This window comes from Dermacentor variabilis, chromosome 11 (assembly GCF_050947875.1).
Source record: "Dermacentor variabilis isolate Ectoservices chromosome 11, ASM5094787v1, whole genome shotgun sequence".
In the NCBI taxonomy this organism is placed as follows: Eukaryota; Metazoa; Arthropoda; class Arachnida; order Ixodida; family Ixodidae; genus Dermacentor; species Dermacentor variabilis.
Genome location: NC_134578.1, coordinates 45,083,476 through 45,111,457, shown reverse-complemented (window position 1 = coordinate 45,111,457; position 27,982 = coordinate 45,083,476). Strand labels below are relative to the sequence as shown.

The 27,982-nt window shown below is 46.1% G+C and overlaps 1 protein-coding gene and 1 long non-coding RNA gene across 5 annotated transcripts in view; one reads left to right on the top strand and one right to left on the bottom strand.

The window, feature by feature from the left end:
* LOC142563682 (uncharacterized) overlaps window positions 1-3,503 on the bottom strand; it is a 31,126-nt gene extending 27,623 nt beyond the window's left edge. Inside the window, exon 1 of the long non-coding RNA XR_012824379.1 lies at window positions 3,355-3,503. This is a non-coding gene — a long non-coding RNA (uncharacterized LOC142563682). The remainder of the gene's footprint in view (window positions 1-3,354) is intronic.
* Syt1 (Synaptotagmin 1) overlaps window positions 1-27,982 on the top strand; it is a 180,758-nt gene that overhangs the window by 106,482 nt on the left and 46,294 nt on the right. For all 4 annotated transcript variants that reach the window (XM_075674274.1, XM_075674273.1, XM_075674272.1 and 1 more), the window contains exons 2-3: window positions 708-1,190; window positions 20,466-20,641. In XM_075674274.1, coding sequence (XP_075530389.1) covers window positions 713-1,190; window positions 20,466-20,641 — 654 coding nt within the window. In that variant the 5' untranslated portion in view covers window positions 708-712. The remainder of the gene's footprint in view (window positions 1-707; window positions 1,191-20,465; window positions 20,642-27,982) is intronic.

Sequence of the window (27,982 nt, the reverse complement as noted above, 5' to 3'; positions counted from 1 at the left end):
GCTATTATCTTGCAGGTGTTGCGCAGAATGCACTGCCGTATGAAAGCGTTTTGTCTCGGTAACATGACCGAGCTGGAGCGAAGACTTTGAGCTCGACCAGAACTTACATGCGTACGAACTAACGTCCGAAACAGCGTGATGTGCGGCTGAATGCATTGAGGGACGCTGCGGATCTGCAGCTCCATTTGTTGCCGCATTGGCAGCGCCGATTGTAGCCGTGACTTTATTTAGATCGTATTACGCATTTATTTAGGCGCAAGTGCGAATAAAATATGAAGAATGCAATTTAACACAGTACATCTGGCACACTTAATAACTGCACGACTTATATACTGTCTTTTGCGGTCACCGTGGTAATAATATAGCCCTCGTACCTCAGTTTCACTGTCAGGATTCACGTAATGCAGTTCTTTTTTCGTCAATTTCGCCGCCAATTTAAAGTTGTAATTCCGACTTTCACCGTGAATAGCGTGTTCAAATATGACTCTATGAAGCACCAGCTTTTCATTCCCCACCGAAATATCCTGACCGGTTCTGGATGGCTGACGGTCCCTCTAAACATAAATCTTGATTCCTGCAGCGTCCGCTCTGTCTGCCATGCGGGCTCCGTTGTTTTACGATAGCTTTCTATATCGAATCCTTGCACGAATGATATATATATTATTCGCTCCCCCTTCCCCTATTCCTACTATTTTTCTTGCTCACAGACGACATGGCACCCCGGGACCAAGCGGCGGCGTCTATCGACGGACTGCTGATGCGGCTACGCAAAGCAGTCGCGCCCGCCCTGGAGCCCAGAATAGGTGCCACCGCTCCGCCTGCCGCCCCCGAAACGGCGCCCGCCGCGCCCCCACCGGCCGCGCCGCAACCGCCGGCGGCGGCGCCCGAAGCCCCGGCGCCCGCAGCTCCCGCGGCTCCCGTCGCCGCGCCAGCCGCGCCACCGCCCGGTGCGGGGGTGGTTGCCGCACCGTCGGGCGGCACGGCGCCGGCGGCGCCTGCCGCGCCCGCCGCTCCCGCCGCTGGTGTGGTGGCGGCCCCTGCCGGTGCCGGTGCTGCTGCTGCTGGTGCTGCCGGCTCGGCGGCGGCTGCCGGAGCGGTCGCGCAGAACAATGCGACGTCCGTGGTGGCTGCTGCCCCCGAAGAAGAGGTCTTGGAGGAGATGCTGCACAAGGCCTCCGACCTTACGCACAGTAAGTGCAGTAGATGTCCGTCGTGCGCGGCCTTAAAGAAATCGCGGAATCGTGGAACTATTTGAACGTTTTGTAGAGTCACTACAACACAGCTTGAACACGGGAAGAAAACGATCGCTGCCGCCAACGCGCGGGCCAAATACGGTTCCACTGCGTGCAGGGGGGAGCCCACAGTGTAAAATATCCGTCGCCCTCTCTTCCGGCTATTGAGGCCGCCCTCTGTTTTGTCGCTCTTGGTGTCCTCATAGTCCGCGTGAGAGGCTGTGCGAGCCATCCATCGGGCGATTATTGATGCGAGAGCGCCAAATGCCCCATTGAGCGAGAAAGCCGGCGTCTGTCATTTGTAGCGGCGAAACGACACCTAAATTCCCATTGGCTGCGACGGCACGTCACAAGCGCGCCTTGACGCAGCAGAGCGAGCGAAAGGAATCACCTGCTGCCATGCAAAACGGAGCGCTCGCCCAAGCAAGCATGCCGACTGCCCATAGATGGCGCCACTGCGTAGCAATATGGTGGCGCCCATGCAAAGTCGGTGTGTAGCGCGCCGGTGTTGAGGAAAGGGACAAGGCATCGCCGCCATGCCGCGTCACCCTCACTTTCTCTCTTACAATTCTGTCTTATCCATGCGTTCCTTGTCCGCGCAAGCTCTGGCCTGCGTTTTAACGGCGCCTCGGTAAGACCAAATCAAAACGTGCCAACCCTCTCAAGATGCTCGCTTGCCCGCGAGGAGTTCATGAATAGAAGGACTGCTCAGCGGTTTTCAAAGGGACATTAATTCCTTGGCATTCCCAACTCATAAGAAGTGCTTATGTTTCCTCGGTTTCCTTAGTCGGCTGGGTGACTATATTTTACATTTTATGACACATGGGCACTGAATTCAGTGAATAGTTCAGGGTTTCTTTGGTATAATTCATGTCGAAAAACATGAAATGGAATAACATTTGCGTGTTAGATTTTCAAAGTCACAAGCGAAAGCACCGTTTAGCATTGATTCCTTAATTTGCATGTGATCCGCTGACATTCTTTTCACTCTCTACTAATCGCTTAGATGATGAATAATTTCGCTTTTTTGTCCTTCTTTCGTCAAAATTAGCCTGATAACGTATCCAGTCAAGGTTCTTGATGAACTGTCGCTAACCTTCGACTGCAGTAAAACTGCATAAAAGAGGTTGCTCTTTGTATCAATTCTATTTAAAGGCAAATAACAGGGCACGCTAGTACTGCGGATCTGCCAGCGTGTCCGCATCTCCAACTAAAAGCAGACACAGAAATAAAAAAAAGACGTGTGCTACGTGACAACTGACACAAAAAAATGGCGTCTGTCTTCCTCTCTCTGTCGCGGTATTGCTTTCTGTTAGAAGAAAAATAAATATTTGTTATTGCAGTGTAATTACTTCATTTGTTTGTGTAGTGATAACGCATCCTTATTTAGAACAATGATGCCGAGTTTCCACTTGTAATTTATTTTGTTTTGTTAGGTGGACTCATTCCATAGTGCGTGTTACGTACTGTGTAATTTGTAAAAAACAATAATATGCCTTGGTTTTGCGACAGCTGTACAAGTGGCGTCCAAATCCACGCCCCATCTACGATTCCCTCTTAGTAAGAGAAAGAGATCTCGAAGGCAGTGCTTTTCCAAGCGGCATGCGCCGGAAGTAATTGCGGAGCGGAAACACGTCATGTCCGCCATGCTTTACACATCGCCTGGAAACAGAGGGTTGAAGATTAAATTATGCTTTCTTTTGCAATAAAATTCTAATTTTAATCAGTGCCGGACATCATAATTTGCTCGATAAGTGCCAGACCCGGTGAGAAATTGCACTCATTGACTATTTAAGTAATGAATTCAGGGAGCATGTTCTACTTGCAGAATTGAAGTGAACCATTACTGAAAGCACGACCTGCTCCTAGAGCGTTTGTTCCCCTAGCACGGGTTTCGACAAATGCACATTCCAAACACGCCGCCGCATATTTCGAGTTTCAGCGCTACGCGGCCCACGTAAACGATACGTTTAAGAGTACTATTACTGCAGGGGCTATAGTGGGTATGACGTGACAGTATGGTGTAAGGTTCATGCGCCAATATGGATGGTACACACATGAGCACTAATACGACGAACTAGGCCACAAAATGAAAAAAAAAAGAAGATCGAGATTAACGTACGTCTCCGGTTTTCCGTTTGACTGTTCCTCTGCGTACCACCTTCGTAGCCCAGTAATGCAACATGCAGCTGAAGAGGACGCATCGCCCTCTGGCGTGCTTTTTTCTTTTTGCTTTAATTATGTTTCTCTCGGGACAACGCCAGCTGGCTCTTTGAGACGACTCTCGTGCGCAGCAGCATTTGCACCTGCGTATATAGGTGCAAGTGCGTAAGTGCAAGTGCGTAAGTGCAAGTGCGTAAGTAAGTGCGCAAGCAAGTGCGTGAGACAGCATTTGCGAGCACAGCTATATAGCGAGAATACGAAACTCTTTCCTCGGCGCGTGAAATTTGTCTGCGATAGTGGACGGGGACGCCGCGTGCGAAGATGAGCTGTACGTTCCCTCAGCAGTAATTTCGAGCGTATCGTGTTTTTCGAGAGAGAGAGAGAGCGTTAAGGAATTCGATTAAAAGAAGATAATATGGCGGTGCTCTGTGCTGCTTTGCGTGGCACTGCGGGAATAGACTCACAGATGTGAAAGACTCGTAGCTACGAAAAAAGGCTACGCTCACATCGCGCGCGCCCAGTTAATCCGCATGCCGGCTGTGGGTGAAGAAACGCGGATTAGAGGCGGTGTAAATTGGTTTTCAGCGCTCGGAAAACCTTCTCGTTTTCATTTCCTTTCCGCGGCTCGCGGCTTTTCGGAAGCGAAAGTTTTGTTCTCGGATTGCCCGGAGATTCCAGATGTTTAAGAAAGGCTTTGAGTTTTTTTTTTTTTTGACGTCCCGGCTGGTTTTCATCTTCAAATGTTCTCCTGAAAAGGAACCATCTCTTTGGCTCAAAAAAAGGAAGATAAAAGAAAAAGGAAAGACTCATCTAGGAACTTTTTATTTTTGCCATTGTAGGTTCAAGGCATAGCTAAGCATATATATGACAAAGTGAGCTTCTTCTTTCTTTTCTGCGAGAATTCACCACATTTGGCTAGAAATTGAATTTGAAAGGCTTAATCAGTTAGTTCTTTTTCCTCTCGATGAACTGGAGAGACTGCGCGTTCAAAATGCCAGCTAATCTCGTTCCAGAGAGGCTTAGAAACCGTTTCTGGTCCATTACTACAGCTCTCGATCTGCCGCTTCCGAAATTCCAAATAAAAAGTGAGCTCCAGTTAGTGATTAGCTCAGATTTTTCTGCCGAAATCAAAAGCAGAATGTCTTAGGAATCTAAGTTAGACGCAGCCTCTATCTTTCCAGATAGATAGATAGATAGATAGATAGATAGATAGATAGATAGATAGATAGATAGATAGATAGATAGATAGATAGATAGATAGATAGATAGATAGATAGATAGATAGATAGATAGATAGATAGATAGATAGATAGATAGATAGATAGATAGATCGATCGATAGATAGATAGATAGATAGATAGATAGATAGATAGATAGATAGATAGATAGATAGATAGATAGATAGATAGATAGATAGATAGATAGATAGATAGATAGATAGATAGATAGATAGATAGATAGATAGATAGATAGATAGATAGATAGATAGATAGATAGATAGATAGATAGATAGATAGATAGATAGAAAAACGAAAGAACTGACTTCATTTCTTCGGCAAGAAAAAAAACAGTATTCCGTAGAGTAGCTGGCCTAATCTCCTGACGGGTTTTACTCTAAAAACATTCTGAAGCTGTACCCTTGAAAAGGGCATGAGCTAACTTGATATATTAATTTCGTAGCGTACGGTCACCCGTGGACTTGGCCGCTCCCTGGAAAGATACCAGGCAGTCGAATGCGCTGATTCAGTGATCTGTTTGTATGTACCTGGAAATATTAAAAGCCGTACGGTGACGCCGGCTTCTCCAAAAGCAACAAGTTGCTAAATTTCATTTCATTTCATTTTATTTCCTTAAAGATCCCCTGCAGAGGGTTTCACATAAGGGGTGGGGTTAACCTGAGAAAGTAAAACATTTTTTTTTTCATGATGACAGGTGGGATGTAACTTTTTCTAGGAAGGTTGATGGACAGGTGATGGCTGCAATTTCACGGGGAAGGTCGTTCCACTCGCTTGCTGTTCGGAGGTAGAATGAGTTGGAAAATGTAGTCGTACGGGCACGTCGGCGTGATACTTTCAGCGGATGACCTATTCGGCGAGACGTGCGGGATGGCGGTGCGCAGATGTATGTCTGCTGTTTGAGCTGGGAATAATAAAATTTGTGAAATAGGCACAGGCTAGAAATACGGTGACGGATGGAAATACTGCATAATTGGGACTGTAGCTTGAGAGATGAAACACTAATATAGGATGATTATGAGCGGTGAATGAAACGGGCGGCTCTGTTTGGCACAGCTTCTAATGAGTCGATGAGGTAAGCTTGCTGTGGATTACAGATGGCGGATGCATACTCAAGGTTTGGCCTGATTAATGATTTATAAGCAAGTAGCTTTACATTTTGAGGGACGTCGTGAAGATGACGTTTCAGAATGCCTAGTTTTTTATTCGCAGATGATATTAGCTTTGTTACGTGCTCGCGCCATGATATGTCATTGCTGATAGTGATACCGAGGTAAGTATAGGATGGAACGAGTTCGACAGAAGAATCAGAAATCTTGTAAGTAAATAAATGCGGGTTGTGACGACGATCAAAAGACATGAGTTTACACTTATTGGGATTAAGCGTCATCAACCAGTGATTGCACCATGATTTAATGCGGTTAAGATTGTCGAGAAGGGATTCTTGATCAGCGGTATTAGTAATTGGGGCATAAATAACGCAATCGTCGGCGAACAGACGGACGTGACATGATAAATTTTGTGGTCGATAATTAATATAAATTAAGAATAGGAGGGGGCCAAGGACAGTTCCCAGAGGAACGCCCGATGTTACTGGTAGACGATTAGAGGAGTAGTTGTTAATAGTAACGGACTGTGAACGATGTGTGAGGAATTCTTTTAACCTTGCAATAATTTGTCGATGCAAGTTTAGTCTGGAAAGTTTTAAGAGTAGACGTTATCGAATGCTTTGGCAAAGTCTAAAAAGATGGCGTCAGTTTGTAAGTTAGCATCAAGGTTGGAATGAAGGTCGTGAAGAAAGATGGCAAGCTGTGTCTCACATGATAAGCCTCTTCTAAATCTGTGTTGGGATGGAGTGAAAAATTTATAGAGTCTAGATGCTGCATTACCTGGGAGTAGATGACGTGTTTCATTAGTTTACAAGCGATGCTAGTTAGGGAAATGGGGCGATATATGAGTGGAGAGTCTCTGTTACCTGATTTGAAAACAGGAACGACTTTCCCCATCTTCCAGTCTTCTGGGATGATACCTGTGGCGAGTGACTGAGAAAACAATAAGCATAAAAACTTGGATGAACTGTCCCTAGTGTTTGTGAGAAACTTCGTGTTAATTTCGTCCGTTCCGGCTGAAAGTATGTTGAAAGGATGCCAATATGTGATAGTATAGGAGCATTTCGGCAATATTTATCTGCACAATTCTCTTGATTTTCATTATGCGCTCGCCCCAAGGGCCGTCATTTTTCTGTTGTTCTGTCTAGCTACTTTTCCTTTCTTTTTCTTTTTTTCTTGCGCATCCTGGTTATATGCATCAGCTAAGGCAAGCTGAGCAACTAAGCAACTTGTCTGATTGATGTCTTCTCACGCTTATTCACTTTGTCGCCTCTACTGCACCCTTATTCAGGGCCATAAAAAGAAGTTGGTCCAATACAAGTTCCGTGAATACTACGTGAATTGCAGACAGTTCAAAACACCATCGGAACGAATCGCACAGAATAAGGCAGGCGCCGAAAGACAGGCTTCAAAATAGGCGCGTACATTGCAGACGAATGGACACTGTCGGTCACACAACACATATATGAACGTTTTAAACCGAACTCAAAGACACTGCCAATGAACTCAAATTTTTATTTCAGTTTTCTTTTAAAACGTTGCTCCATTCTGTGCCCGGCTCCTGACTGCTGAAGCCGTCATTCCTCGTTCTATGGCCCGTGTTTATGTATCTGCGCGAGTTGGAGGAATCAGGTAGATGTTGCATCGCGACTCTCTGGACTGGGTACATAGTTTCATTCTCGCACAGCAACAACAGTCAGGCCGCCCTCGCACAAGAGTGATATATATATGCTTCGTTCCGATCCACTGACGTGACCTGGTTGCGACATAGCGCCCCGCTTAGTGCGTCTATAGTCTCCGCTTTCCTCCCGCGTGTGTTGTTCACCGTTTTTCAGCCTCTGTGATGGGCCCTCAGAAACGTCATGGTAAGTGCGCTGAGCATGAAACGAAACAAACCGGGAAAAAAACCCAACCGTTTTCGCATATTCATACTGGCCAACTCTCTCGAATGTGTCGTTCAGTTTACGAATTCGGGCTCGTTCTCCAATTTTGCGAGCGCTGCGTCAAACTTTAGTAGGAAAAAAAAAGGGAATGCGCTATTTGGGAAGAAGCTTCGCAATTGAAAAATGAGGCTGAGGAAGACTGCAAAAGAAAGTAAATGCGTACGAACACTAAATTGCCACGGTGCCAGCGCCGTCCTCTGGTGCCAGATAGCTTCGACAAGCCTTATGCCACAGGGGTACTTGCTTAGAAGTTTATTACGACAAGTTCATCAAGTAGGCCCCAACCGCGAACAGCAAAGTCAGTGAAACAGCCATCGCGATATTTCTGTGTTCCTTGTAAGTTTCGGCTGTTCCAAGTTTTCTGCTTCTGGTGGGCTGCGCCCAAGAGCTGAGCCATCGTAAATAAAGAGCGAATGTAGTCACAAGAAGCGTGTGTGTGCTCACACACATATTTAGAAAGTGTGTTCTACACACCTCCGCCTCCCCCCCTCCCTTCCCTCTCTCATGTACGCTGTCATTTTTACGAATTTGCAAGTTCACACGTTGGAAGGTATGCATATTGCTGCATATATTCATGTAATAAGACGCACTAGTGCTAGGCTATTCTGTCATTCATCTTGTGTTATTTGGGCTGATCTTTTCCTGACCTGCGTTGTCTTCTTGACGTTCGCTTATTGCTGCGAAAGCGTTATATATACCCCATGAAGCGGTAAGTCCGGCGTCTGTCCGGCGTTGACATACGGTGGTACCAACATCCGCGTGACCGAGTGGTGACGTTACAGTCCCGGCGCTGTACCTGCTGCGGCATGCACTGCGAAATCTCACAGTTAACAGCCACGGCGTAGGACGGACGCCGTGGCCCATACCAAAGAAAAATTGACTTGGCCCAATTCACAAATTGAGTTGACCCGCGTTGAAAACCGACCTAGCCCATTCCCGAAATTGACTTGGCCCACCCCCCTAATTTGGTTGGCCCACTCCCAAGACTGACTTGGTCCAATTCGCAAATTGAGTTGCCCAAGTTCAAAATCGACCTGGCCCATCTCAATATCGACTTGGCCTATCCTCAAAATTCGCTTTGCCCAATTCAAGCACATGACCGAGTGAAAAGTGTCGCGCGGAAGAATCATACTGCTTTCTCATTGTAACGAGACCTAAGTGCCTCTGTAACCTTTCTGGTTTCTTTTGCAACCGTTTTTCTTTTACAACTTCCTCGGAACGGCCACGCCTACAAATAATGTTCCGTACTGGGCAAGAACGATATCAAAAATCACTCCGTACATTAAAAAATAACTTCGGTAGCTTATGCTAAGGATGAAGCAATACCCTAATTAAACGTCGTTTCTTATTTATACCAGTAATCGTTTGTGTTGTACTACATCGCCATCTACACGAAAGTAATGCGGAAATCATTCGAGATTGGTATTATTTTTATGACATTGCTACGTAACACATATGAAGTAAACGAACTCCTCGAGGAAACGTTTCAGTAGAGGTCTGTTAAATTCACCTCTGAGTCGCTTGCAAGTCAAACGTTCCGAGGGAAGCACTTGAGTCACATTAGCCGACCCACGGCAATAGGTAACTATCTCTCTTCTGGCAATTTATTTTCACGAGATATATAGGGCTAGTATAGTCTTTCTTATATGACCATACTTCAAAGGGCTTTACATAGGCGACGGGCTTAGCGTTCCAAGAACGTCACACTGGTCGTGATCTCCCAACCTTAGTAATTCTACAACGAAGCTGTATATGGCTAGCGCATTTGTCCGTCCGTCCATCTGTCGTCTGTACGTCGAAAATGTATCCAACCAACCCCATGCGCATGCGCGAAAAAAAGAAAGAGGCGCACGATTGGCTGCGCCAGTAGTGACGTCGTTGCTCTCCGTAGAAGCCGAGCGCGCGGAGCAGTTTTTCTGCGGTCCCGAAATCGGTGGGCCACGCGTCATACGTACTCCTTGGGAGCAGGCAACTTTCGATCAGCAGAACACGGAATGAGCTCTTCTACGCCTTGCTGATGCTGCAGCCCGGGCACAAGAACAGGCTGGTGCAACGTAGCGCAAGTAGCAACTGGGTACCGAGGATTCGGCAGCCGGCCAAGCCGTCCTTTAATGAACCGTCGGGATTAACCAAGTGATAAACACTGGAGCCGCACGCTTCAGCTTCGGTGATTGACTATCTGTACGGAGTCCTTGGACGGTGATTTTTTTATCTTTATTTACTCATACACTTTTGCATGCATGACCGTTCTCTTTCTTTTCTTTCTTTCGCTCTTTCTTTCTTTCTTTTCTTGTTTACTGCCACTGTAAATGCATCCTCAGCAGCCGGGAATGCAATTTACGACATTTCGAATAGACACAAGAACATCAAAGCCCAACCACAGCCATCCAGCCACATTGAGGGGGTAGTATTTCCAACATTGCGTTGCCTAACGTCTTCAAATATAATTTAACTTTTGTAAATACGGAGGAGCGATGCACGCTATGAAAAACGCAAATGTCATTTCCACAATTGGGCCTATGTGTTCGATGTCCCGTGAAGATCTGAAAACTACGCTGGTCCAAGTTCTACCTGCATTTAGGAAGTTCCATGGCTAGAGTAGTGACGTAATCAAAAGGCTCCTTTTTTGTGTTTCTACGGCTGACAAACTTAAGTAGGCTGTTAAGTTTCACGCGCAAACGCGTCTTGTTCCTTAGGAACACTTTGAACGTTAACCAAACCAAAGAATGCCCTTTTATTCTTCGCACAACCACTTGCAAAGAAAGTACCAGCACCCCCGAGTTCCTCAAAAATTCTTCGTTTTTCATTTTCTCGGGACGAAGTTGTGCTTCGTGACAAAAAAAAATGTGTCAGCAAGCTCTTAAACCCGATCCTATATCAAAACTGCCCGGTAAACTAATTTTCCTGTCATTATAGGAGCTGTCAGCACAGCGCCGAGGCAGCGCATAGATATTTTTTTTATCTTTATCAACGCAATCTCATCCCTTCTATACGATGGAAATCCCGATTCGCAAAACGAGATAGTAAACAAGAACCGAGCAGCAGGAGTAGTTCCAACTTTCAAAACCTTTGACCTTTTCCTCCAGACGCCCACAAGTATCGCCGGGTGCAGGTTAAAAATTGTCTCGCTGGTACGTTCTTTTCGATTCTCTGTTTAGTGAAAGTTCTTCGCCTCCTCAGTTACTATGGTGACACATTGTTCATCTTCTCAAAGTAAATAAATATATGAACTGAAAATTTATTAAAAGATTCTCTTGGTCAGGAAAGCCCATAACTCGGCACTGCTATTGAAAAAAAAAAGAAAAAGTGAATGTCCCGATTGGTGGTTACCGTTCGCACTGAATACAAGGTTCGTAGCGGTTCTCGAAACCATTATAAACATTGGAATACCAAAACACGTTTTCCTGAACTTTGAAAACGCTTAAATTTTATTATGTGCTTCATTATCCACGAATTTCGCTTTCGATTAGGCTGAGTAAATTTTTGTTTGTATGTCTCGCTGCAAAGCAATGCGCAGACTCTACCTCACCCAATCCGCTTAGCTGTTTTGTTTTGGTTGCTGGTGGTTAAACCTATAAGCCTTTTTCGTGCACTCTTCTTTTTTCGCTTGCCTTCCGCACAATGTTGGATAATTGTTGAAGGCAGTGTTCCTCTATTTCAATCTTTCGAGCATAACACTTTATTTAATCTTTAATATTTTTTGTAGTGGTCTTGAAGATCCTGCCGCCATGACTTTGGCTTCTTATTTGTTTATTTTTTGTTCACAGTAACTGCTGAGCATTTGTGGGGCGTCCTTGATGAAGGCAAAACGCGAGAATTGATGGCGCTGTACGAAGGCAGATCGGTTTGTATTTGTTAGATACGTTCCCTCTTCGGTCGCGTGTCTTGATATTCTCCGCCGTAGACACAGTGAAACTCGGAAGACGCTGAGGTCGCGTTTGACAACGTCTCGGTACTCGGACGAAGGCACAAGGTTTCCAGGACAAGTGGTCTGTAGACGTTGGCAAATATTCTGTATGTGGATGATAGAGTCGGCATTGATTTCCTGAGTGAATATGTAAACAATTGACTGGTCGATCGATCGATCGATTGATTGATTGACTGATTGATTGATTGATTGATTGATTGATTGATTGATTGATGATTGGCTGATTTATTTATTTATTTATTTTCAATCTAACTAATAGAGAGTTTAATAATAGCTAAGTATGTCCGCTTTGCTATATGCAAGGCTTGCTGCTTTCCAAGTGAGACGTTTGAATGGAGATGAAGATCGAAGAAAGCAAAATAAACAAAAAAGAAATACCGCTAGAAATAAACAAACAAATCAAGCCCAGATGGCTGGCATTCCCAGTTCTGTCCCAGGGCTCTGGGAAATTGCTAGCCGATTTGTGCTCATCACCAGAAATCTTTGCAGCCATTCGATCGGTGGTATACATAGCGACAGTGGTTTGACCTCCCAAAGAACACTAGGGCTATGGTAAACGTCGCATAGGTGGATCGCTCTGGGTTGATTTTGGCCGACTCTGGGACGTGCACGCGAACGCTATCGGTGCAGGAAGTGTTAACGCTTCGGAATTCGTCCGAACCTCCTTGGTCCGGCCACGATTGTACGTCCATTGGAAATTTGATAGGGGACACCAAATTCGTTTGCCCACAACGACTATGCCTGGTCTGTAGATTTAAAACTTACGCGTGCGTGTGAGACGTGTAGCTTTTCACATAGACATTCAAGCTATTTTAACACCTTTTTTAATGTTTGCCATAGATCTCGAACCATTACACTGGCTCTTGAATGAAAATTTCTTGTTTTATCCGTCTTGAACGCAGATTCCGTGTTCCCTATCGCTTAACTCAAAGCGATACATGCGCGCTCGTCTTGTTGGCGTAAATATAAACATGCATAATTTTGCGTCCGTATTACCGAAAATATTATTACGCTACAGCTGTTCATAAGAACGGACTACAGCCAATCGCGATGTCGGGCATGCCATCAGCGGAGCCGGCCGGCCCAGTGGGGAGCAGACATCACAAACGGAACGCTTGATGAAATCAGGCCCTGGTGTGGCCCAGGTGGGCGGGAAAATGCGCGGCGTTCGTTTATGTCGGCACAGTAACCGAATTGCGGATTTTCCTCTAACGGAAAGTGGCTCGTTATCGCCCTTTGATACGAGTTAAAGAAAGAAAGAAAGGAAGAAAGAAAGAAAGAAAGAAAGAAAGAAAGAAAGAAAGAAAGAAAGAAAGAAAGAAAGAAAGAAAGAAAGAAAGAAAGAGCGACCCATCCTTCCAATCCCTCCTTCCACTCCATGGCGTCCAACTCCCCTGTAAGCATTTGAACTGCTCCATGATGAAGCTGTACAGGATGCGGACGTGCTGCCTGGTGCGCTGCCTGGTGCGCTGCCTGCAACCTTCCTTACCATATCTCATGTTTTTTTTCGCTTTTATTGAAACTTCTCTCTTCTAGCAATTTCCGCTTAAAAGCAAAAGAAAAGTAGCAGCTGGCATTGATCAATATGTCACAATTTTTAAATGCATATTTCACACACACACACACACACACAAAAGAAAGGTCTCAACATTTCCTCCGCCTTTCTATATCGACGCCAAACCGAGCGGAAGAAGACAGGTTTTGCATCTGAAAACAGCCAGCTCAGTGTCTGCGGCCGACTCTTGCTTTTCACCCGTCGGTGCATCTGGCATTCAATATTCTCGACGGATGGGCCGTTGTTGTGGCGTTCGCGTGCCGTGGGCCCCGAACCCGGCGGATCGTCTTTGACGTGAGGTGCGCACTCCCCTGGAGCTTTGGAGGGCGCACATATCTTGCTCTTACTTTGCCTGTTTGCTGCCCGTCTTAGCGCCGAGAGCTCCTTTCGGGATTTCATCGATCGTCCCAGGGCACCGGTGTTGCACTGTAGATGTAGCCAATGCTTCAAACGAGCGCTGTCAGCTGAGAAGCGGTTTTTCTTTTTCGTGCTGTGTGTGTGTGTGTGTGTGCGTGTGTGTGTGTGTGTGTGTGTGTGTGTGTGTGTGTGTGTGTGTGTGTGTGTGTGTGTGTGTGTGTGTGTGTGTGTGTGTGTGTGTGTGTGTGTGTGTGTTTGTGTGTGTGTGTGTGTGTGTGTGTGTGTGTGTGTGTGTGTGTGTGTGCGCGAACCTGTACAGTGCTCATTAATTCGAACGCGTATACTTCCAAAACTACTCCGACGAATGATTTCGTTTCCAATTTCACCTGCGTGTTGTAAAAGTGGCGCAATTCAGTCTCCGGAACGTACGCTTGGGAAGAGTGTATGCTTGGAAAGCGGATACTGTAACGATTGCACATCGCACTTCCATTTAGTTAAGCTTTTGTAAAAGGCTTTTGTTGCTGCTCGCGTTTTAAATTACAAATTTGTTAAGCACTGCATGTGTTCGTCCATACTGTCTGCGCGTGGACATTTGTGCGTCTAATGATGCGTGTCTGTGTGCCTGACAGAGTGTGTGCGTATGTGTGTGGTCTTGCCTACAGCTTCACTGTGGAGCTTAACGAGCAATCGCGATCCGCACATTAATGAGTACGAAATAAACATATGTACACGTAACTGGTAAGCCAAGCCAAGACGGAAATAGACGTTTTTTTTCTTACAATGTTCACAGCTTCCGTATTTTACCGTTTCCAGTGTAGCGGTTTTACACCACTGTAAACCGTGTAAAATATGGCATATGCAGCTGTACGGTGGAGTACGATTAATATGGCAGAAAGTCACGTAAATTAGTAGGTTTCTCTTTATTCTATACTCTACGCTCGTAAGTGTTACCATAGATATTGGCAAATTACTGCAATTAAGTGAACAAAGGTGTACTCATCGTTATATATCAATGCATAGGGTGCGGTTCGGTATAAGCCGGAGGGAAGAACGTCAGCGATATTACCTTTTCTTAACCTTACAACTCCTGACGATGCCTCCCGCACTGGGCTCCGAAGTTGGTCACGTTACCTTAACAGTATCTTTAGTTAACGGAAGAAACAACAATAACGGTAATATGTATGGCCGGTACCGGAAGACATAGTACAGCTAAAGCTGAGCAGCTTAATCATGGAAAATGACGACAAAATTGGGTGGTCCGGCGCTCCAATATCCTGAAAAAATGGCTCAATCGATGTTTCTGGGGGGATGTTATCAATAATTACTTCATTGGACCATCGTAATTTGGCACCAACTTGCAGCATGGAAGGGCATTATGACGTAATACCTATGAAGAAAACGGTAGAAAACCCAAACAGTATTATAGTGACAATTTGCATTAATTCGGGAAATGTTTTATAGAATATAGGGTGAAAATTAAAAGTGAGTTGGCTATTTAGGGGAGAGGCGAGACAAGCAGGAACAAAGAAAAGGAATGCAGGTGGGTGGCTTGACCAGAGTGCACCCGGTTTGCTACCAAGATTGTAAGTTAACATAGAAGTGATAGGCCTGATAGTGATACACCATTTTACTAAGGTAACAGCTAGGTTATGGAAATGAAGAAGAAAGTTCAAAGCAATCGAATACGTTGCCCTGAGGAGGGAGATAGTTCATACGTACGCCAATTTGGTCTGCCTATCACTCCATCCTGTGGCAGGTTCTTTCAATGAAGTAGAATCAGTTGATCACTTGCTGCCGTCGTTCTTGCTTCGCGAAAAAAAAAACATGACTTTGCAAGTATCCCCCCCCCCCCCACCGTGACAAATTTGCCTACTTTTAAGCTTTCCCATGCTTCTTCTCTTTCGGGGCTTCTGTGCTGTGTCATCCGGCAAAGAGGCATGCATGCATCGAGATAGATAAATTTCTTTGCAAGTACCGCCCATTTCATTTTTGATCTTACTCACCCTATGTTTCTCTGCTCCTATGTTATCTTATGTGTTGTTGTTGTTGTTATTGTACGCTCAACATCCCTGCTCATATGAAATAGATCTCCACTCTTCTAGTTTTCATTCTTGCCTTTAATATGCCATTTGTTTTATTTGGTGACCTGTAGTGCATTTATGAAAGCTATGAGAACCTTGGGAAATTGTCTTAATTGAGTAGGTGTCGCTGCTTCCAGTTTGTCATTATCAGATCGGAACTTGCGAACCTTACACCGCCTTTGTGTGAATCCTGACAGCGTGCGCCATTTTTGTTGTTGTTGTTGTTGTTGGCTCGTATGTATTTATGTGATACCACAAAGGGCACGTTTTCGGGCTCCTGAAAAAAAAAAAAGCTTTTCAACCAAGTGATCTCAGAATGTTGCTGCGAGTACACTGGTAACTAAGAAAAACACTTCGAGGAAACTGGAATAAGAAAAACAAGCAAACAAGTACAGCTTCCAAACAGGCTTTCTGGCACATATCACGCCGACACTTGCATCCTAACGCCCCGTTCGTATCACACCTACCATTTCGCACTTCTCGTTTCTTTCCGCGGTGCTTGCTCGGCGGCGTGAGTAATGCCTGGCGTTCAGCGCTCCAGCGTGGGAGTCGGATAACTAGGATAGATTCGCACGGCCTTAGTATACGGGAACCTTCCTTGAGCGCCCACCTCCGAGTGCGGAACGTGCGGGAGAAGGTTTTCTTCGTGCCCCCCCCCCAAAAAAAAAAAAAGAATGCAATCGCACTAGCGCCAAAACTAGATATACTCGAATTCCACCAACTCCATGCAGTAGATAGAAAGCTATGAGTTGCGTCAGCCAACCAGAAAAGAGAACCAGAAGAAGGACGTTGCTCCATTGTTCGTTCCCGGTCGCCTTCCGCGCGACTGAATGGAAGCGTCTTGGAAATATTAGTAGGGCGCCACGGGCAAACCCTGCTCGACACTTTTTTTGAAACACGCAGTCAGCTCTCGGGAATGATTGGCTGGCACTGGTGGTAAGGGTTCGCTACACTGCAAGCGATGTGCAGTAGGCGCGGCAGAGGCTCGGGGATGGGGAGTCTCGGGTGCAATACGGATCACTGGGCATTGGCTACACAGTGGGAAAAAAGGTATTCGAAGCATTCCGGGTGTGTGATACAAGATTTCCACTGCGCATTTGCGAGTGGGAGGCTCAGCTTGGTTTTTCGGAGTGCAGTGTCAGCGCTGCTACTGTGAACAAACAAACAAAATAGTAAAACGCGCTATTTTCGTGGTCGTCGCCATAGTATTCATCGTGTCCCGCTCCAGTCGTCCACTCTCTTCGACCGGATACTTCTATGAACTATTTGCTTCAGCCACCCAAACCATATTCGCTTGACTTTTAGCGTACAGTTAATAGCCAGATAAGTTCCTTGGCCAGTTTACAAGCAATGTTTGGAACTCTGTCGTAGCCTTTGTTAGAGTATGCTACTTGTGTAGAAAAACAAATATTATGATGCAACATTTTCAATATTTCTTTTGCAATTTTCTTACTAAAAATAAGAACTAGGCAGTTTTGCCAGAAGAGTGGAGCATTGAAATCGATAGCAAGATGTATTGCGCGTAGCGCGGGAGCTCTTCCGACAGCGCCCTAAAACATACGCGGGGGGCCATATCTTGGCTCTACAAAGCAAATTAGGTAACTGCTGCTGCTGATTATGATGTTGTTGTTGTTGTTTATTGGCATCCGCTTTTAAACGTGACGGGGACAAATGGTCCCCTAGCCTGCCTGATTTGGTCAGGTTTTACTACACATATGACTACCTAGCCTTTTGCCTATCTGATCTCGATTTTTATTATTTTAGACATCTATCACTACACTGTACCATAACGTATACTGCTGGGCCGCACCGACACCCTGGCAGCTGCTGTTTCGTGCCAGGGCTGCTCAACGCTGCTCTGGCGCGATGGGGAGCGCCGCCGCCACCTGTGTGGCAGGCGGCGCACCTCAAAACCGTCAGCGTTTGCAGCTTTGAAGCGTGCAATCCGTACCGCTCTGGCCATTGCATGCAGCACGGTTTGGGGTGTTGCGCGCAGCTGTGCAAAGCTCACGCTGGCAGAGGGCTGTGGAAGGCAGCCCTGGCTCCGCTACGCTTTCGATTGAGCGGAGTGCCATGTGAGTGCGTCGACTTGGCCTCCTTGCATTTGCAGCGAAACGCAATGTGCGTCTCTCGAGCCTCTCCAGCACTTCTTTCACTCCCCGCGCGGACAGCGCATGCGCGTCGATACCGCGGCAGCACGGCGGCGGCGGCGCCAACGGCGACGGCTCGAATGCGCCTCGAGCGTAATGTAGTTTATCTCCTAAGTCACCGTATGAACTATGAACCGCGGTTCTTATATCGGCCATGTCCATACGAGGACCTCTGTCCCTGCCACCTATGACCGCAATACAACATAGATTCAGCATATAGCAAGGCATGCATGATAAGACCAATCTTCAGCACTCTATACCAGCCATATTCCAGAGGCAGGAAATGTGCAGTGCATCCGTCATGCGGCCCGCGTGTACGTTATTACGTGTCACAAAAGGAACTCTAGGAGTACAAGGCATACATCTTTCCTGCTCGTGAGTCACTGTCGCAGAAAAACTCGGTCACCGTCGTTTACATCTAAGGAAAACACTAGATCAAGCAAAACCGTGCGCAGCGCCATCTGGGTAGGTCTTCTCACACATCCTGACAGGTTGACAGCATTGACCGACGAGGCTTTCGGGTACGCGGCGCGCATACCGCCCGTGTATCCTATGCTATCTTTTTTTTTTCTCTGACGACAGCGGAGAAGTGAGCTCTACAATCTTGAAAAGTACAGAGAAGTCTGATGAAAAGATCACAACAATCTGGCCAGCCACAACCGGATGAAAGGAAAGCAGTGCGAACGCGAAGGGACCAGTAAGGTGATGGATGACGACGGAACGACGCAGTACTACATGAGACGGCCCCGTATTGCGTCTTATGAACAGCGCGCAGTTCAGTACAATGCGTAGCGGACTTTTCCTGAAGTTTCGATGCCGGTCGGGAAGCGGCAAGGCTGCGTTCTTCCGGACGCTGTCAAATTCCGCCGTGTCGTCGAATTCGCCATCCTGTCGACTCTGATTGGCCGGCTGGGCAGCCGCACCCTTTCTGATTGGCTGAACACGTAAAAAATGGCAGACTTGAAACAACATGGCGCCATTTGACTGTGGAAGTCACGTCAAGATCCTGCAGTGGGATTTGTAATTCCAGGAACGGGATTGAGGATTCGTAGCTCGGCAAAGTGAAGGGTTACGAACCTTTTGAGTTTATGGAAGCGCTGTGACATGTTAATTTCGGCAGAGGCGTACCCACTGCATGAACAACCCGACGACGAGGCTAGTCTCGCTCGCAGCTTCTTCTAAACTTGCCAAAGACCGAACAAATACACAATCAGTGCAAGCAGCAAGTGCAGCTTCGCATCCCCCTCCCTCTTTTCCCCTTGCAGCCCGATTTAGTTAAATCCACTGGTGCTAATATGATGCACAGTCGCCAGAGACAGCGCCGACACTGCAGTGTGCTCCGACGGAAGGTCAAGCTAAGAGAAGACGTCGACGGAAATCTATGATAAAGAGGTATAGAGATAAAGAGCTAAAAAGATATCATATTCACGCGAAATGAGCTGAAACACTTCATACTTTATAGCGAAGTAAGGACATTAGCAGGCATATGATGGAACCAGCTGGCGCAAGCGAATTGGTAATTGGATATTGTTGGCAACGTCCTTCGTCCTGAAAGTAGACATAAAAATACGCTACTGATTATTATTATTATTATTATTATTATTATTATTATTATTATTGTTGTTGTTGTTGTTGTTGTTGTTGTTGTTGTTGTAAAGAAGTGGCCAGCAACATCCATTGGTCGAGGGAGAGGGGATGGTTAAGTGTGTGGTGGTGCATGGTCTCTCTGAGTGTTGACCATTATTAAAAAGGATAATTGCTTGGAAAGCTGTTGATTGTCAAGCGCGTGATAATATGACTCATATCAGAACGTTGCGTGCTCACATTGTCCGAATTTAGGGATTGCAAATACCCAAACGCTGCCAGCCATGTTGCTTAAGTACCTAGCTCCTTAGTGGGATAACTTGTGCCAACAAGGACAAGCAAAACTCAAATCCCAACTACAGCAGCGCGCGAACATCTGAGTCATTGAATCTAATCTCTCAGGTTTAGTCCGTCCACTATTTATGCATGTCTCACCGTCAATACTGTAAACATCGCTGAGGCTCAAATAAATTCGGAAATGTCTAATAATCTTGGCGTCGCGCGTGGTATCGGATTACACTTTGTTTTCCGCATTAAAAGTATTTCCTTTAACGATACAATAGGCAACCTTGCGCCGAGCGAAACCTCCACGATTCGGTTGTAATCCCGCACAACGCGGCCACCGGCAATGGATGAACCAGCACACGCGTGACAATATCATATCTGGCAAAAAAGGAACTCTGTGTGTAGTAACCTCATTTACATATATTGAACAAGTCCCGCTGCAACGCCCGTTCCCTTTACTGTCAGTGCTGACGATGGCAGTTCATTCTCTCCCCTTTCCCCTACCTTTCTTGCCCACCCCACTCTGCCACCACACTCATACAATCCACAGCCCCAACACTGCTGCGCCCTTTACACGTTATCCTTTCCCACGTGCTGATTGATTGATTGATTGATTGATTGATTGATTGATTGATTGATTGATTGATTATTGGTTTTATCACATATAGATGTGATGGGAGGCGAAGAGAAAAGCCATTCAAGGATGGCTTGAGGGAGTCCTTCGCCATCAATTACGCATGGCTGGTGCTGCAAGATGTTTGCACTTATGTTTGCCCTTCTGACACCACGCTACGTTCTTGGCCCGCGTATACCGTATGACCTCGCCTCGCTTTCGACCCGCAGTTCCTCCATGGGGCATCGTGATGATCCTGATCGCAGTGGCGCTGCTGCTGCTCTGCATTTGCTTCTGCTGCCTGCGGCGCTGGTGTCGCCGCCGCAAGAAGGACGCAAAGAAGGGACTCAAGGGCGCCGTGGACCTCAAGGGAGTCCAGCTACTGGGCAACGCCTACAAGGAGAAGGTACTGCTCGCTACTGCGTGGGAGCTGGCTGGCTAGAGAGGGAGAGAGGGAAAGAGTTGACCAGGGGAGGTGGAGACAGAGAGAGAGAGAGAGAGAAACAAGCTTTAATGGTATGCTGAAGATGTTAGCCTGGCTGTTTGCCTGACCAGAGTAACCTTCCGGTTGACTAGCCGGCACTGGGAGGAAGAGGAAAAGGAGGGGGAAAGAAAAGCAGAAGGCGGGGATGTTAATCGGAAAAGCGTCTGGTTGGCTACTCTACTTTGGGGGAAAGGGCAAAGCAAGGTGAGAGAGACCGAGAGAGAGAGAGAGGAAAGGCGTGCTGAAGTTGCGCAGACGCGTGGAGATGGAAGCGAAAAGAGTAAAAAAAGGTGAGGAGAGAGGAAGTGAGGATGTAAAAAAGAATCTGTTCACACATGAAGGCGCTTCACAACGATTGCACTCTTTCATGCAATCCCGATGCTTTTAAACTATACAGAGGCTCGCAAACACCCTGCAGTGTTAAAGGGACACTAAATGTTAATATCGAGTTAATCTACATTAGTCATATCCACATCCACAAGTACGGAGTGACCACTCTCTTCCTTAGAGGACGCTTGGTAAACAACAAAAAAAACGGAGAAACTAAAAGCAGCTGGCGTTATGCATGTTGAGAGAGTGTGCTTTGGCCTGGCTTATTAATAATTGTTAATCTTTCGATAATGTTTACCTGTTAAAAGGGCGGGAAGACCGGAATACGCCCTCTTAAAGAAAAGGTGTGCGCTTACTACCGAGTTGTCAGACTATCTACAACCTTCGTATAACTGTAGTTGGTAACGGTAGAGTTAAGTGATATCACTGACCTTACAAGCTAGTCGCTGTTATTAGCGGGTTTCAACTACAAATCCCAAACACCGTTCGCACCACCGGATACATGGATTCTAGCCTGTAACACGCATATCGTACCCACATGGACCATGGCGGAGCTGGTTCGATATAGCTGTTATTGGTCAGAAATTTTGCGCCATGGTGATGTTAACTGCCTTTGGAATTGGTAGCTCCAAACTTATTCGTACAAGGGAGTACCTTCTTTGACCAGTAACCGTAACTGCTATCTTTACAGTCACCAACAGCAGTCGTACCAAGAGAGTGAACAGTGTAGTGAATAGTGAATAGTGAATCTGGATATTAAGGACAGCCTTTCCTTTTCATAGCGTATATTGAAATTTGTAACGTCACACTGACGTGTAACGGCGCAAAGATCTTGGTGCGAAAATTCAAAAAAAAAATTTTCGGTCACTTCCTTTGTCATTAATAAACAATTTACCGCCATGTTCATTAGGTTTCCCTTTTTACTGCGCGAACGCTCTGACGCGTTAGCTTAAGAGTGAGTGAACAAAGCACTTGTGCAGATAATCGACAACGTGTTAAAGATTTCGTGTACGTACGAAATTGTCATCCATGCGAGAGTAACACATAGATTAAAGCGTTAACTGATATGATGTTCTCAGAAAGCTGCCGCTGTTGAGGAAAAGCATGTCGTGCGAGGATCGAACCAGTTACCATAACATTTACGGGTCGATCTATCTACCCAAGGAGCGCGCCAAGAGGCTAGCACTGCCTACCATATCAATCAGCCCGTGTTAGCTCTGACGGCCTTAAATTCTAGCCGTATAATTCTTAACTGAACTTTAAGAGAAAGACAACCAAACCTGAAACTATTTCTCTTCAATAAATAAAGTGCATTCTTGAGAACATGTGTACCAATACAAGCAGAGTTTGCCAGCCAACGTAAAAACAGAGTGCTTGTCCGAGGGCCACGCACCTGATGTAGCACATGTCTATGTGTAAACGTACCGCAATACGACACAGAGACTGCAACACCACCCACATAATTAGCGAGCCATATTTTCCGACCATAAGTACAATATTGCTGTTTTTTAAATCACAACATCACAATAAAAGCACAACACGTTTCAAGCTAGTCCTTCAAATAGGTGTCAGCCAGACCCAACGCGGCAGTTCTTAGTCCATATCGCTCGCACTATTCTTGAGCGCATGCTTGAATATTTCTATACGGAAATAGATCGATCAAACCAAGCAATGTTGAGCGCTCTGTGCAGCTAAAGAAACATTCTCTGCTTCGCTCAAATTGCGCATAAATCACAGCAGTGGCTTGCGGGACTGCGCAGATATCCGCAGGTGTGAAACATCCTCCATCAACCACTTTTTGCCCTCGTGGCCGTGGCAATCATTTAGAAAAAAACAAACTCGTGCCGACTGCACACCATGTACCACACAAGGTTTGAACAGGCAGTCTACAGTCCGAGCTGGGGCTACAGAGTACGTGGGACATGGACTGTTTTGGCTAACGCGAGCGGGCCTGCTTTTCTTCACGCATAGACGCTTCGCAGTTGCACGGTTCACATTTCGTTTCAAACCAAGCGCTTTTGTTTGTACCTGACAGGTGTAGTGCGCAACTGCTAATGAAACAGCGTGGCGTTGTGGCCTCATTAATTGTTTCTGGCGTTTAACGTCTGCGCATGCGCGCACTGTGCACGCACTGTGGTGGCATCCGAGTAATTGCTATAGTAATTTTTTTTAAAACAGTATAGAATAACAATCGAATGATGATGAAACCGAATCAAACACTAAACGTACAATTTTTGAAACTGTCTTCGAATAATAGGACAACTTCTTTCAGTACAGTGCTCGAGCTCCGCATAACTTTACGAGAAACATTCGTACATTTCAACCAATAACAACGAAATATAATCTCTCTACGCACTCAAATAAGCTCTTATACAGTTGTGACTGTACAGCATCCTAGGTGATGGGTTGTCACTCTCATTTAGTAAAATTCAGGCATTGAAATTTAACACACAATCTTAAAAAAAAAGTACAGCTTCACTACCGAAGCAACAGCACCTATTTACCACCGGCAGCATGGTCAACAGAAAACTCCGCGACAAAATACGATGTATAAACCAAGCGGCCAGCCATATGCATCCAGTAATTCCATGTCACATTGACACTCCTACTTTTGCGTCGCGTCTTATGACGCAATCATCACGTGGAAGGCGTCGCAGGTCTTAACCTGTTTACTACCGAATGAGCGGAATGACACGTTATGCGACCAGCGGTCGCAGCTCACCGCTGGCGCTCGCGACCGAAAACATAGTGCGTCACATACTGAAGGCACAAAGGCGCGCAGATAATCAGTGACACGACGTAACCCTGCGCGCGCAACTTGCAGCTCTAATATGTGAAGTGCGTATTTCGTCGAAAGCGTCACAGGTGAAAAGAAATAATAAACAACATCACTGCGAATTGCGCGGAGTGATACGTCTGTATTGCCGCGCGCGCATGGCTTCCACACGCGTTAGCATGAAACGGAGTTCAGAGCAAATTTGTCGACGAAGCACCTGAAGCGGTGGAAAGAGCGGACGCGTTAGGTGCATAACGCGCAAGCACGATGCCCCACAACTTTCTGTCGCAGGTGCTTTCATTCGCAGTTTTATGAGAAGTGCTTCGATTTAGTTTCCCTTCTCTCTCTGTATCTCTGTCTCTCTCTCCCTCTGTCTTTTCAAGTGCAAGGCCTTCTTTTCTAAGAAACGCGCCTGAGTTTCTTTCGCAATTCGGTGCAATCTTCGGGTGGGTGACAATTTATTTTCCCCCTTAAGAGTTTTCATTTACGCCTGTGCGCTTCTGAAGCTGCCCCGTCTGGACCTTCCCCATATACGCTCTCGGCAAGCGCCTCTACGCGTCCTCTAAGGACGCGCCCACACTGCTGAATCTGTCATACCTTTGTACAGAAAAAGAGAAGAGAAAGAAAGGAAAGGTGCTGCTACGCACCGCCAGTCCGCATTGTTTGGCCGTTCTTGAAACGCAGCTGTTGTCGTCTGGCAACCGGCGCACCTTCGATTCTGCTGCCAGAACAGCTGTACACGAAATAAGACAGTAAAAACACGCGCAGACCTACTGGCGCGCCTGCTTGATTTCGTTATTATATTTCCTGTTCTTTTTTTGGCGCCCGTCGGCCCCGCAGGGATGTATCGATATGTGCGGTGGATCCTTCGTATCGAATATAGAGCCCTACGCCCTTGAAATCGACTCGGCCGGGCTCGTTAAAAGCCTTGTGTTGTCGTCGGTAGGGGCTACAGGTTCTCTTTTTGGCCGGTCGCGGTGTCTCGGCGACTGCGACAGCCTGTCGAATGCGTGGTCGTGGGTTCGATCCCTAGCCGTCGGCGGCAGCATATTTCGCAGATGCGGAATACAAAAAAAAAAGCGCTCTCGTACTGATGTAGGAAGGCAGGTTAACGTAACCAAGGACGGGTAAAAAACAAAACGTTTTCGACCCCCCACACGCCGGCTTCGAAAATAACCATTGCGTTGATATTGCGGCTTCACATCGCATCGGTCAGTCGTGCGATGAATTAATCAAACAACTAGCTGTGCCAGTCTTTTGAGACAAATTTCCTACCTCCCTTTTCGTTTCAGTCGTAAGAAAAAAAATGAAATGAACGGGATAGGGTCCTTTGAGGGATTTAAATTGTGGTGTTTAATGTCCTTAAACGGCGTGTCTTGGAATGTCCTTAATCTTCTGAAACGGCCTACAAACTAAATTTGACCTCTCTGCGGTTCTCTAAACGGATACGCTTACCAATCCGGCTCTCACGACAACAGTGGCTTTCTTTTTCCCATTGTAGAGAGATAATATACTACTAGGGTTTAAATTATTCGTCTCTTGAATCTCCCTTTAAAACGACGCTGAAATCATAGTATACGAGCGTTTTCGCATTGCGCCCGCATCTTAGGAATCGAACCCGAGACCTCGTGCTCAGCTGCTGAACGCCGCAACCACTGAGGCAACCCGGTGGGTGAGAGTACAAAAAAATACACTAGCCTTGTGCACCTGGAACATGGAGTAGCAAAATTGCTAGTTAGGCGAGCTGTTCAACGTTCTTTGGTCTCCTTGCTAGCCGTAGCGTCGTTGTGGTGTGGTTTAATTTATTAAAACACATCAAAAAGACGGTAAGGTATGCTTATACGTTGTAAGTTCAGTATAGGCTGCCGCGTTGTGTATGTGTCAGGGAGACCTCCAGTTGGAAACTTTGCAATCAGAATACGCAAGAGTAAGCAACTAAACCATATAAGCAATAAAATACGAGTGTTTAGGCATTGAGGATGCAATAAATTAGAGGACAAACATTCGAGACAATAAACAGGGAGTAAACTGACATGTGCGTGCAAAAGAGAAGTTTGAAAGAATGAGCACCTAATAAGCAGTCATAAAAGAAGCAGTTGAAATATACAGTGAAACGATGTCAACGATATTGCGCACGGTAATAAAATGCCACTATTCAAAAAGAGACAATGAAGCAATATTGCTAAGGCTCGTTCTGCTTTCGAGAAGTGCGTCAGTTAGCACAACCAACGAGAAACAGTATTGCCCGCTTTGTAATTTTTTTGTTTTGTTTTAGTTTTTGTTTGTTGCTGCGTTCAATGTGGCGAAATCACGTAGCGTTCGCGCTGATGTAATGGTAGTGTCTTGTACAACTTTTGCATGCACACGTCCTCCGGCGCTCAGGACCTTGCCATAACTACTTGACGCAGTATTACTGCAGTCATCAATCAGGGGCGTAAAAGATAAGGAATTTGCCGTTGTACACACAACTCTATGACAGGGTATAAAAGTGCGCCACAGACAGACACCAAGTGCAGAACTTTCATTTCTTTCAACGCCATTGTGTGCGTACATCTTTGAACTGACTTTTACAACCCAAAAAATAAGACGGACGACAGAGGAGCACACGCGGACGACGCTGTTCAGTTTCAAAGACGAATCAAGGCCAACCAGCCCGATTGTCAGTTCTGTTATTTTCTACGTAGTTATTTGTTTTGCTAGCATTACCGACCTAATATAATCTCTGAAGCCTCGTGTCTCTTGTACATCGCTTCATCCGAGATTAGATATTCAGCGCTTCATTTTTTTTTGTCATTGCGAGGCACCGTATACTTCGTTGCGGAACAGAAAGGTTAGCAACTAGGTGACACAGACATTAGAATGCGCGTTCTCAGAAGCGCTTATTTTTCCCATTAAGTATGTCGCACATGTATAGCTGGTTGAACTAGGATAAACAATAAACAAAGACCGACAATAACTTGATAAATGATGGTAAAAAAATGCCAGAAGTGAGACATTGAGGATAAACTGTAGCTTTAATGCTTATCTGGACAAATAAAGTTAGCTCTTGTTATTCTTTTTTGTTTCGTTCTTTGATTTTTTATCTCTGTTACTAGTTCATTGCGCGCCATTTTTTAACGATACGAAAGTAATCGCGCATTCGCACGTCGGCTCGTCTAAATCACCTAAGGTTACTAAACTATCACAAAGCAGCACGTCTAATCATGATATCCAACCAAATATATACTCTCGTCGCAGCACCTCTAGTGTTCGCGTCACTCTTTCTAGAGTTATAAGTGAAACACATTAGCCTGGAGGCTTTGCCTAATGTAGATAAGAAAACACATCTACAGGATGTTTTAATACTAAGTGTATTTACCTTCTCACCCATATTCCCTTCGGTGCAACTCTATCATCTTTTCTACTTCAGGCCTATGGAAAATAGGCCGCTTAATTTGGCGCAGGCACCTGTTCGTGCAAGATTATACTGCAGATTTTTGATGAAATTTTAGACTGGTATGTGTGCTCGAATGTTGCTTAGTTGGTCCGACAATACGTCGGAGGCCGAGTTTACTCTGCACTCACTTTCTAGATCAGCGCTTTAAAACTTGCTCGCTCCGAGTAGCACAGTTCCGACAGCTTGTGGCGAGACAAAAAGCGAAGCCTCCGAGATCGCACCGGACGCGCCCGCGCATTCTCGAAGGCCACGCGCGAAGCAATGTGACTTTTATCACTCTCAATAGACAGCAGCACAACTTCTAGTACTTTGGGGTGCTTCTCACTGGCTGCTGGAGGAACTACTGCCCATGGAGTGGTAAGACCAGTGCTCTGATGCGCGCTCAGAACGCCAAGCCGGCCAGCTGTCGGAGCTGGCCTGGCGTCGCTGGAGAAACGTTACACCTTGGCTTCTCGTGGTCCCGTTGTCTTCCTCGAGGGTCGTGGCCCAACTGAAGTAGTGCACGTCCCCACTAGTGGCGCCGAAGGTGGGCCTCGAACCCCCGACCTTGGGTGTACGAGTCACGCTCTACCGATGGAGCCAACCGGGCTGAAAGATTGAAGTACTAAAACAACGAATAATGGGCCTCCCACCCGATGAGAGCAGCTCGCGCGGCTGTCGTCCCTTAATTCCAAAACACTACGTCTCGACGTACGAAGAGCCGTAACAAGTGCAGGTAGTT